The sequence below is a fragment of the Dromiciops gliroides genome, chromosome 1 (genome assembly GCF_019393635.1).
Source record: "Dromiciops gliroides isolate mDroGli1 chromosome 1, mDroGli1.pri, whole genome shotgun sequence".
In the NCBI taxonomy this organism is placed as follows: Eukaryota; Metazoa; Chordata; class Mammalia; order Microbiotheria; family Microbiotheriidae; genus Dromiciops; species Dromiciops gliroides.
In genome coordinates this window covers 508,051,560-508,064,259 of record NC_057861.1, presented here as the reverse complement: position 1 = coordinate 508,064,259, position 12,700 = coordinate 508,051,560, and the positions used below count along the sequence as shown (strand labels likewise).

Genomic DNA, 12,700 nt, shown 5'->3' with positions numbered 1-12,700 from the left:
TCCCAGCTGGTCAGTTTGTTTCTTCTGAAACTCCTAGAGAGGTATCTATACACTCACCATAATGAGATAGACTGCTGTTAACATTTTGTTAACACATTTAATCTGTATCGTCTCCATTATCTACTCTTTGTTTTATGTGACTACATCAACTATGAGGGAAGGAGGACTGAATTATTCCATTATATTTAATTAGAAAATATTTACAAGTACACTATATACATGGATCTATTTGAGATTAAGCCAAATTAAATTTTAAAATAGTTCTCTTTTCAACTACTGTAGTATGATGTCTATTTTTATTTACCACCCAGATCAGAATATAAAAATGAAATAGCCTTGCTATTTAGGAACTCTATGTAGAGACTCTGCTAGTCTCCAGGAGACACCTTCCAAAAATGATACTAATGGTATTATTTGGGAGAAAGGAGTTTTCAAGAGAAAAAAAATCATCTACTTCACTCTCAAATTCTCTTTTTTTTTTTTTTTTTACTTTTGAAGGTCTTTATTTGGCCAGAGAAAATGTGGTTAACAAGCCAACCTTCACCCATTGTACTGTTTGGCTGCTAGCCTCTTGTCTCTCTCTTCGGCAATGGTGAGGCGGATGCCCTTGCCTCTGGGAAGAGAAATCCAAGGCTTGTTACCTTTGCCAATCACAAAAATGTTGGAAAGCCTGGTGGCAAAGCTGTTGCCGTTGGCATCCTTCACATGAACCACATCAAAGGAGCCTGGATGTTTCTCCCTGTTGGTGATCATGCCAATCTGACCCAAGTTAGCTCCGCCAGTCACCATGCACATATTCCCAGTATCAAACTTGATGAAATCTGTGATCTTGCCTGTCTCTAGATCAATCTGAATGGTATCGTTCACTTTGATAAGTGGATCTGGATAGCGGATGGTGCGTGCATCATGGGTCACCATATGGGGAATGGCCTTAGTGCCCACAAAGGTCTTTCTCACTTTGCACAATTTATACTTTGCCTCCTCGGCTGTGATGCAGTGAACAGCAAAGCGGCCCTTGGTGTCATAAACCAGACGGAAATGCTCGCCAGTCTTCTCAATGTTGATGACATCCATGAAGCCAGCAGGGTAGGTCGTGTCTGTGCGGACTTTGCCATCAATCTTAATAAACCGCTTCATGCAGATTTTCTTAACCTCATCCCCTGTCAGGGCATACTTGAGACGGTTGCGGAAGAAGATGATGAGTGGGAGGCATTCTCTTAGCTTGTGGGGGCCTGTGGATGGTCTGGGAGCAAACACGCTGGTCAGCTTGTCCAGCATCCAGTGCTTGGGGGCGGCGACGCGCTTCAGGTGTTTCTTGGGTCCACGAGCCATATCTGAGACGAGCCGGGAAAAGGCTCAAATTCTCTTTCATTGATGTCAGTATTGTCACCATCTTTATCATCATCATTGTATTTTGACAGTTATATTTCAGTAATATTAAGAATTAAACAAGGGCAGCTAGGTGGTGTGGTGGATAAACCACTATCCCTGGATTCAGGAGGACCTGAGTTCAAATCCAGCCTCAGACACTTAACAATTACTAGCTGTGTGACCTTGGGCAAGTCACTTAACCCTCATTGTCCCTCAAAAAAAGAGTTAAAGAGATTTATAAAACTTATATCTCTGCATATTATTGTTGTTGTTATGAGTTGGGTGGGTCAGAGGCAAGGAAAGATGTGGGAATCAAATTACGCAGATAATTAGAATTATTTTATCCTTTCTTTTACTGATACATGATCTCTGGGCATCAGCACAATGTAACAGGCATATCCTCTGGCTTAATACCTTCTGACAACAAAGCACAATAAGAGAAATCATTCCAAAAGGTAAGAATTGAAGAAACCAAAAAGGTTCCTTTTTTATGTCATGGTTTTGACAGTATTAACTTTTATCCTTCCATTATTATCAAGAAACATTGTCCTCTCTATTGACTTCTTTCTGATTTCTCTACTCAATATATTCAAAACCCTTGCCCCTTCCCAACTGCTATCAGAGGGAAATACATACACACACACACACACACACATATACACATTTGTATGCAGATGATAGATGGATAGATAGATTAGATTAGATTATACTAGATTAGATTATGTTAGATTAGATAGATTGACAGACATGGATTCCTTGAATCAGAGACTCATATCATGAAAGGCAGGATAAGTTTTGGGTAAATTTTTATTATCCCTGATCAGCAAGCCTGGGTAAATGTTGACATTATTTTGATATTAACTCCTTTTAAAAGCAGAGTTGGCAGTATTGAAAAATGTAGATTTTATTGGGAAAAAAAGACCAAAGAAAAGGCAGAAGCCCTAGAAAACCAACATAAATGAATCCAAGAGCAAGACACCCTCTCCAACTCAAGCACTACAAATTCCATTCACCTTTTCTGTCTTATATAGTTCTTTATCACTCTGATGCCCCCAGAAATGGTTTTGGATGCTGCTCTCAAATGTATTCTACCTTTTCCCCTAGTTGATCTCTCCTGATAGAGTGACTACAGAGGTATAATTCCTTCTATAGCTCCTTCTTACTCTATTAGGTATGGCTCCTTTTTACTATTAGGCAGGTATTTCTTTCCATCATGCTTCCCTCTGTAGTTCCTTGTTGCTCTCATTAAGAACTCCAAGGAGGTTTTTTTTTTTGTTCTGTTGCTTGGCAACCATGATACCTTTAACTAGCCTAGACTTCAAACTGCTTCTCTCAAGGAAAAGAAACTTTCTAACTGAGCAAGTTTTCATCAGAAAGAGGAAACTCTTTAATGGGACACATTGTCTGGCAAGAAATTCAGTTCTTTCTGAAGTAAATCTCAGCTTTAGTGATGCCACACTTGTTTGGCTCCTACCTCTAAATGAGCTACTCATCCTATTAGCTACTGGCCACAAAACACTATCAAGAGTGGGACCCTATTATTTTCTTTTTATTTATAATGATTAAAATATCATGAATTTTTTGTGTTAGGAAAGGAAAACAATATATGTGTATAGTGCATTTTTTAAGATGATTATTGTTAAAGCTATGATTATACAGTCCAAACAGAAGTATGTATAATTTCCTCATATGGTAATAAGACTTTTCTTCACTAATTTCCATCAGGTCAAAAAAACATGTCAGATCAAGTTTAATAAATATTTATTGGGGGCAGCTAAGTGGCACAGTGGATAAAGCACTGACCCTGGATTCAGGAGTTCAAATTTGGCCTCAGACACTTGACACTTACTAGCTGTGTGACCCTGGGCAAGTCACTTAACCCCAACTGCCTCACAAAAAGAAAGATTTAATGGTTTCACAAATGAATATTTGCTCATCAGATCCCATCAATTTCTTCAGGGCCTCTTCATAGGGTAGTCTCCTTGGAGAAGCTTTATTCATTTTATTCAAAGTCTCTAGAGAAATCTGACTTATATCAACAATATTGTGGGTGGATTTACCTATTTTTCATTTCTGAGTTGGTCTTTTTTTTCTTTCCATATTCAAGAATTTGATGAAGCCCAACAATGACTGTATTCCAAATACAACAAAGAACATATTAATAAAGATTATTTCTCTATCCAACCCCTTTTTCTCTTTCAATAAAGTAACTGTTTCATTGAAGATAACACCTTAGAACACAGTACCCATTTCAATCTTTCTGGTTCAGATTGATGACTAAACAGATGCCCATTCATAGGCCCTGCAAAGGATGAAAATGTACACAAATATTTCCTGTCTCTGTGGTGGGATTATAGTGTTCAGAGAAAGAACTGTAACTGGATATAAAACTGGTAGGAAGATAAAAGAATGAAGCATTTAGATACTCCACAATAAAGTATTCTGTACCCTTTTTTTGTAAATCCTACCAGGAATTTCACAATATTATTTGTTGGTAAATCTCCTTTTCCTCTTGGTAAGAAGTATCACCAGAAGTATCTTCTGCCAAATTTGTGTTGATCTCTTTCCATTTCTGCTTCACCATCTTCATCTTCTACTACTGTATCTTGTGATTTTTCATCCTCTGTGACCTCTTGGACCACAGTTATTGACTATTTACTGTCTCCCTCAAGCAATAGTGTTGTGGCCAGGATGGCCACATAATCGTATGCAATCATAATCAATTGCAACTGGAATATCATGGTGTGAATGACAGAATTTATCCTCCATGGATTATTATGGTTATGGTGATATTCCTTATCCAACTCTGTCATTTTACTGTTTCAGTTTAGTTATCAAGGGAAACTCTGAATTCAGATACAATAGTAATACTGTAAATCTTAATGTCTTTATATCTTTTCCCCATACACATACCAGGAAAAGGAATCTTCCAGAAAACACCCAGATTGTTTTCTCATTTTACCTCTTTTCAAGAAGCTGAGCGGGGGGGGGTGGTGGTGGTAAAGGGATGGTATTTAAACAATCTGATTTGTTCTCACAGTAATCCATTGAAATAAACCAGCCAGATTTTACCATTCCAATTATATATGGCTTTGTGAATTGTCTAAATGGAGGAGTCAAAAGTCAAACCCAGGTTTGCTGACTTTCAAGGTAATCATTCCCTCTACTATGTATTTAAATTATCTAAATGAGCCCAACACAGTTAATGTGATTAGTTTTGGCTCCTATCAGTAACTCATGAATAATGCTTTACTGCTAAATACTATCTGACTGTTTACATCCCTACTTTGATCAATAGAAAGAGATTTATGGATGTAATCTCTGAAATATTGAATTTCTTTTAAAGCACTAATTGTAAATATAATTCGATTATAGATTCACAGCATACACTATTACCATAGGGTGTTCATAGAAAACTATTCACAATCTAATTTATGATAGTATTAATAAAAAATTTCATCTGTTGTATTATGTACCAATCCTCAGGTTGAAAAATTGCCAAAAAAGTATTTTTCCACATTCAAACTTTTAGATTGTAATGAAAGCCTTATTTGACTTTGAAATAGAAATAACATGTAGTCTTTTTATAAAGTACTCAACTTTCCCTCTAACTTTGTTTAATTACCATTATTTGGAAGGCCAGTGAATGTGGGTTGATTAAAAATACATGATCATTAGCTAGGTTTCCAGGTACTGTTAAACCAATAAAACTGACATTGGCAACTCTACTTTTTTTTTTCCTTTGTCCAGAATGTTGGGAATTAAAACATTTTGGTAATGAAATGTAATTGCTTCAATATTGTTGAATCCTGTTTTAGATCTCAGTGGGACATTAATTCAATTGAAATTGGTACACCCTTGGGTCAGCCCCAACTTACTTTTCCCCTCCCTGATGATATATAATGACACTGAACTCACAATCAAATTTACTCTCATAAGAAGATGATACAGCAAATCTTTTATTCACCTAGGTCAGCTGGCATGATCCAAACAAAGTACCTTATTAGATGAAATGTTCCCAATTACACAGTGGATTAATACAAATCTGTTTATCTGAAACCTACTGTTGGCAAAGCAAACTCTGCTCTGGGCACATTGCTAATGTTCACCAAAGAAGGTGACATTGCTTATAGGGGAAAAAACAAAGGAGGGGGAAAATGTGTTCTTTTAGGTCACCTAGTTGTTCTATAATATAGCAAAGGAAAGAAGTTAACTAGCCCCTAGAAGAGAAAGCTAGAAGCCTGAAACACTTAGGACAGTTTCCATAGGAAATGGACTTTGTATCATGAAAACCCTTGGATATTGGAAAAATGTGGCTCATTATTTTTTAAAGCCTTGATTAGACTCAGATCATCTAAGCAGCCCCTGCAGGAGTCCACAAAAGACATCCATACTGAGAGGGGAAGGGAGCGAAATTTTGCTTATTTGTCCTATAAAGAAACAAATATGAAGCTGTTCCTTTCAGAAATGTTTTCTTGGGAACCTAAAAATACCAATTACCTATGACAGCCATTAGAAGCAGGATTCAGGAGCTTTCCAGCACCAAAGTGAAGTCATTTTATCCAGATAAATGCTTCAATTTTCTCCTCAATTTGGCAGACCTGTAGCCATGGAGATCCGGCTCCATTGTCCTTGAGACTACAGAGCACCTGGAGGACAGACAATACCAGAAAGCTATATAGTAGGGTTGGCATTAGACAAGATACTTAATCTCTCTGTACTTCAGTTTTCTCATTTGTAAGTGGAAGCTAATATCATCTACACTCCCTAAGTCACAAGTTTGTTCTGAGAATATTTTATAAATCATAGTTGACCCCATAAAGGAGCTTTTTAGTATTACTATTTGTAGCAGAGATGGTGATAGTAATAGTAGTAATCTGGCCTAGGAGTGAAAAAACATTAGGTTAATGTCTGCACCTCTTATTATTTCTCACCCAACCTTTCTATGTTTCAGTTTCCTCATCTAAAACAGGAATGAGAGGCAATATGGTAGAATACTACTTAGTCATTCTGGAAGTCAAGAAGACTTGAATTCAAGCACTGCCTCTGATATATGCTTGTCTAACTATGGAAAATCCAGATTCTTAATTTCCCTTGCAGCTCTCTAAGACTATAAGTCACAACCGAAAAGCTGGAAGAGAGTTTCCACATCAGAGGGTACACCTCAGCAATGAAAACAAATGTTTAGGGGAAAAGCAGATGAGTCATAATAATAATGTTCTATGGGCATCACAATGATGTCATTAATCAATCAACAAAAATGAATTAAGCATCCATATTGTGCCAGGCTTGTGTTACATATGTAATGGAGTTTCAAGTGGAGCAAATAAAGCAATCCTCACTGGTAGATTTATATTACAATAATGGGAGAGGCAAGTACATAAATACAGTAAGTATCCAAAGGTTAAGTGTAGTTTTAAGCTTAATAGCTCAGAATTTTTTGAAACTTTGTATATACAGCATAAATATGAATTGTGTGTATACATATATATACATATAAATATATGTATATAAATATACATATATACCTACATATATATGTATGTGTATATATACAGACATATATACTTATATAATTATCTCTATTGTTTTAGAGACATAGTTATCTCTCTCTATAAATGGATAATACAAAACAATGTTTGTATATATTAGGTATGTGCTTAATAAATTTTTGTTGGATTGACTTAGAATCAGGCTTTTTCTGCTTACATATTATACATATTATATCAGTGTAGTAAAAAGTAAGGTTTTATATAGGTGCTGCTTGAAACCAGGTACTGTTTTTCATTTTAGTATGGTACCTTAAGCACATAACACAAGTGGCTCGAAAATATTAAGTACTTAATAATGCTTGTTATATTGGATTGGAACATTCCTAGGATGATATCCCTTATTAGGGATTAATGTCAGTGAGTTGACTGAACTTCCAGTGATAACCCCAGGGCAGTCAAGAATAGGTAAGAAAGGCAAATATCATTGCCCAAACTGGGTCTCTAAAGGTTACAAACAAACAAGTTAAAGTATGTATGAAAAAAATATTTGTTGCAGACCACTTATCGTACCTGCTCAATCCAAAGGATTAAACAATAACCAAAGTGTATTTATAGTGTGTTGCCACCCCAGAAAATAAATAGACTTAGCAATGAAGTATGCTTCTGGCTAAAAGCAGCCAAGCCAAGGTCCTTTTAGGGCTATGAGGAGGAGAGCAAGTCCAGAGAGTTTTTGTGTCAAAATCATCTATAACAAGATTCTCCTGATTCTTTTTCCTAATCCCTTTCCAAAGTATTTTCTGGATCTGGATAACTGGTAAATGATGAGCATGGATGTGACATTTCCATGTAACTGTTCATTACCTATTTGAGTTTGTGCTAGAAATGAGACCAAAGTTCATTAAGTTGTCACTTTGGTGCATAAAATATTTCCTCAGTGTATTTATGCAAAATATGTAAATAATACAAATTTTAAAGAAGATCAAATTATTAAATTACAAGCTTAGGCACTGAGAAAATTAAGATTTTTTGTAGTTGTTATTACTAAATTTCAAATACTATAGAACATTACAAAAACATTACTTTGATGTATGGGTTAGACAATCACCAAAATGGATAAATAAAATTATATATATATATATATATATATATATATATATATATATATATATATATATTTCAATCATTATAATACAGTAGCTAGTTATATTACATAAAGATATTAAATAAAAAAACATTTTCCCTTCACCCAAAAGAGCTGCCTCTGCTCTGAAGTAAATGTAAGGGTTCCTTATCTTTTTCTTTCAATTTACTGCCTTGTTTACTGTATATTTTCCTGTTCTCTAAATCTGAGGGCTTTCTTAGTCTATTTTGTTCTACTAAGGGTTCTTTCAATGAAGGAAACTAACTTTTAAAAAAATTTTGCAGGGCAATGAAGGTTAAGTGACTTACCCAGGGTCACATAGCTAGTGTGGTAAGTGTCAGACTGGATTTGAACTCTCGTCCTCCAAAATCCAGGGCTGGTGCTTTATCCACTGTGCTACATAGCTGCCCCCAGGAAATAAACTTCTAAAGGCACACTAATTATGTTCTCAAAAAAATATAAAAACCTCTACTTTTTCTAAAACCTGAATTGTACCAAGATGCAGCAGAACAAAATTCTCATTCTTTTAACGTGGTTGTACAATATGTTCAAATGTTAATGTCTTCTTTTAAGTGCATTTTTCATCCAAAGAAAAAGTTATTTACTTTCTATAGGTAAACCATGTGGTGAAGTGGATAGAGCACCAGTCCTGGATTCAAGAGTACCTGAGTTCAAATCTGGCCTCAGACACTTGACACTTACTAGCTGTGTGATACTGGGCATGTCACTTAACACTCATTGTCCGGTTTAAAAATAAATAAAGAAAGAAAGAAAGAAATTCTCTCCACAAAAGGAAATTGATTTTTATGGAATTATGCAAAAAATTATAGGTAAGCATGATGTGTATGCATTATTCCCTAATAATTCCATAGAAAAGTCATTTGACAAACAAATTGCTAAGCAAATATTTTAATCCTCTCAATTGTGCTACCACTTCAAACTTGCATTGTACTCTTCCATATAAAGAAAAAACACCATGTTTATTTAGGGGTCAATTTCCCAGCAACTTCAACCATTTGGAACACAAGAAAGGGGGAAGTACATGAAAAGAAAAAGAATATCAAACAAACAAAACATGTTCTTCTGAAATGTGAGTTTATTTATACATAAGAAAAATAAGCCCAGATTACTAAAAAGATTCCCAATATGGTGAAATCCATATCAGAGTCAATATATTATCTCAGTTTTTTTTTAATCCTACATACAAATCTGGCCTTATTTACTACCTATGTAATCTTGGGTAAATCAATTACCCAGTGCTTGCATCAGTTTCTTTCTATGTAAAATGGATTCTTACGAAAGCACTTGACCCCTAGAATTGTTTGTGAAAATAAAATGAGAAAAAAATTGTAAAGTGCTTGGCAAATTTTTTTTTTCTAATAAAAGTATTTTATTATTTTCTAGTTACATGTAAGGATAGTTTTCTACATTTGTTTTTGTAGGATTTTTAGGTGCAATTTTTTCTCCAACCCTCCCTTCCCTCCCCCTGCCCCAAGAAAGAAAGCAATCTGGAATTGTTTACAAATGTACAATCACATAAAACATATTTCTGCATTAGTCATATTGTGAAAGAAGAATCAGAGCACAAGGGAAAAACTTCAAAAAAGAAGGAAAAAAAGGCCCAATAGTAGAAACAGTATGGTTCAATCTGCATTCATAATCCACAGTAATTTTTTCTGGATGTTGAGAACATTTTCTATCCTGAGTTCTTTGAAATTCTTTTGGATCATTGCACAGCTGAAAAGAGCCAATTCTATCCCCATTGTTCATCACACAATGTTGCTGTTATTGTGTACAATGTTCTCCTGGTTGTGTTCCTCTCAGTCAGCATCAGTTCATGTAAGTCCTTCCAGGTTTCTCTGAACTCCTCCTGCTCATCCTTTCTTACAGCACAATAGTATTCCAATAGATTCATATAGCACAACATGTTTAGCCTTTACCAACTAAAGGGCATTCACTCAAGTTCTAATTCTTTGCCACCACAAAAGAGCTGCTATAAATATTTTTGTACATGTGTGTCCTTTTCCCTCCTCTATGATTTCTTTGGGATACAGAATGAGCAGTGTTACCACTGGGTCAAAGGGTATGAACAGTCCCATAGTCCTTTGGGCATAGTTCCAAATTGCTCTCCAGAATGGTTGGATCAGTTCACAGTTCCACCAACAATGCATTAGTGTTCCATTTTTTCCACAGCTTTTCCAACATTTATTAGTTTCCTTTTTTGTCATATTAGCCAATCTGATAGGTGTGAGGTGATACCTCAGAATTGTTTTTGGTTTTTTTGGTTTTTTTTTAGTGAGGCAATTGGGGTTAAGTGACTTGCCCAGGGTCACACAGCTAGTAAGTGTTAAGTGTCTGAGGCCGGATTTGAACTCAGGTACTCCTGACTCCAGGGCCGGTGCTCTATCCACTGTGCCATTTAGCTGCCCCCAGAGTTGTTTTAATTTGCATTTCTCTAATCAATAGTGCTTTAGAGCATTTTTTCATGTGGCAAGAGATAGCTTTGATTTCTTCATCAGAAAATTGCCTGTTCATATCCTTTGACCATTTCTCAATTGGGGAATTATTTACATTGTTATAAATTTGATTTAGTTCCTTCTATATTTTAGAAATGAGGCTTTAATCAGAAATACTGGCTATAAAAATTGTTTCCCAGTGTGGGGACCAATTTTTAATTGGGGAGTGTTAGCTAAGTGGCTCACCAAAATATTGGGGCAAGGAAGGAGACCGGCAGCCTCACTCAAAACAGAACAGGATTTATTTTAACAAGAACGAACTTTAAAAAACAAAACAAAACACAAACAGGATCAGTAGGATCAAGGGAAAGAAAATAAAATGGGGAAAGGGAATTTATGCAACCTCAAAAGATACCACCACCCAGGAATCACCTGAGAATACGCAGCAGACCTCCTGTTGTTCTAGCATCCACCTAGAAAGCCCAATTCTCCTCCCCCAATCCCAGAAAAACCCCACACAGCCCCAGCCAATGGGATGGCTGCTCTGACAGTCACATGACTGCCCTCACTAGGCTCCCAATCATTATAATTTTGCCAGGCCCATGTAGGTGTCCATGAGTGGTGATGAGGTAAGGTGCCAGAGCCATGGCAGCGGCTACAACTAGTGGGTGGAGCACCATGCGGTTTGCGGAGCCACAGGCCAGTGCACGCCGAGGCATAAAAACCTCAAATAACAATTAATTCTTTACACCAGCTTTCTGCCTCCCTTCTAATTTTGGATGCATTTTTTTCTGTTTGTACAAAACTTTTAAATTTTATGTAAACTCCTTCCTCTCATAATTTATCTATGTTATCACTTACTACTATCTCTCCTGTGCCTAATCTATTCCACTAATCAACCACTCTATTTCTTAGCCAGTACCAAATAGTTTTGATGACTGCCACTTTATATTATAGTTTCAAATTTGGTATGGCTAGCCACATTCCTGTGTATTTTTTCATTAGTTCCCTTGATATTCTTGACTTTTTCTTCTTCCAGATGAATTTTGTTATTATTTTTTTCTAACTCTGTAAAATAATTTAGGTAGTTTGATTGCTATGGAACTGAATAAGCATATTAATTTAGGTAAAGTTGTCATTTTTTATTATATTAGGTCTGCCTATCCATGAGCAATTGATATTTTTCCAATTACATAGATCTGATTTTATTTGCGTGAAAAAGTGTTTTGTAATTGTGTTCATAGAGTTCCTGGGTTTGTCTGGACAAGTAGACTCCCAAGTATTTTATATTGTTTACTGTTACTTTAAATGGAATTTCTCTTTCTATCTCTTGCTGCTGAGCTTTGTTGGTCATGTATAGAGATGCTGATGATTTAGGAGGGTTTATTGTATATCCTGCAACTTTGCTAAAGTTGTTAATTGTTTCAAGCAGTTTTTTAGTTAATTCTTTAGGATTGGGGCAGCTAGGTGGCGCAGTGGATAGAACACCGGCCCTGGAGTCAGGAGTACCTGAGTTCAAATCCGGTCTCAGACACTTAACACTTACTAGCTGTGTGACCCTGGGCAAGTCACTTAACCCCAATTGCCTCACTAAAAAAATAAATAAATAAATAAATTCTTTACGATTCACTTAGTATACCAACATATCATCTGCAAAGAGTGAAAGTTTTGTTTCCTCTTTGCCCATTTTAATTCGTTTAATTCCTTTTTCTTCTCTTATTCCTAGAGCTAACATTTCTTGTACAATATTAAATAATAGATGCAATAATGGACATCCCTGTTTCATACCTGATCTTATTGGGAATGCCTCTAACATATCCCCATTACATAGAATATTTGTTGATGGTTTCAGGTAGATACTGATTATTATTTTATGGAAAGCTCCACCTGTTCCTATGCCCTCTAGTGGTTTTCATAGGAATGAGTGTTGTATGTTGTCAAACACTTTCTCTGAATCTATTTAGAGAATCATATTATTTTGGTTAGTTTTGCTATTGATGTAGTTAATGATGTTGATAGTTTCTTGATGTTGAACCAGCCTTGCATTCCTGGTATAAATTCCATTTGGTTATAGTACATTATCCTGGTGATCATTTGCTGTAATCTGCTTGCTGATACTTAATTTAAGATTTTTGAATTGATATTCATTAGGGAACTTGGTTTGTAATTTTCTTTCTCTGTTTTGGCTCTGCCTGGTTTAAGTATCAACACCATATTTGTTACATAAAAGGAGTTTGGTA

General features: G+C 35.8%; 1 protein-coding gene across 1 annotated transcript; it reads right to left on the bottom strand.

The window, feature by feature from the left end:
* Window positions 1-471: 471 nt before the first annotated feature.
* LOC122734743 (40S ribosomal protein S4, X isoform-like) lies at window positions 472-1,338 on the bottom strand. Its single transcript, XM_043975805.1, has one exon. The coding sequence runs from the start codon at window positions 1,330-1,332 to the stop codon at window positions 541-543; it is 792 nt and encodes a 263-aa protein (XP_043831740.1). The 5' UTR covers window positions 1,333-1,338; the 3' UTR covers window positions 472-540.
* Window positions 1,339-12,700: the final 11,362 nt, after the last annotated feature.

What these genes read in the sequence shown, in the direction of transcription:
- LOC122734743 (XM_043975805.1), bottom strand. Translation starts at nt 1,332, where the DNA reads ATGGCTCGTGGACCCAAGAAACACCTGAAGCGCGTCGCCGCCCCCAAG.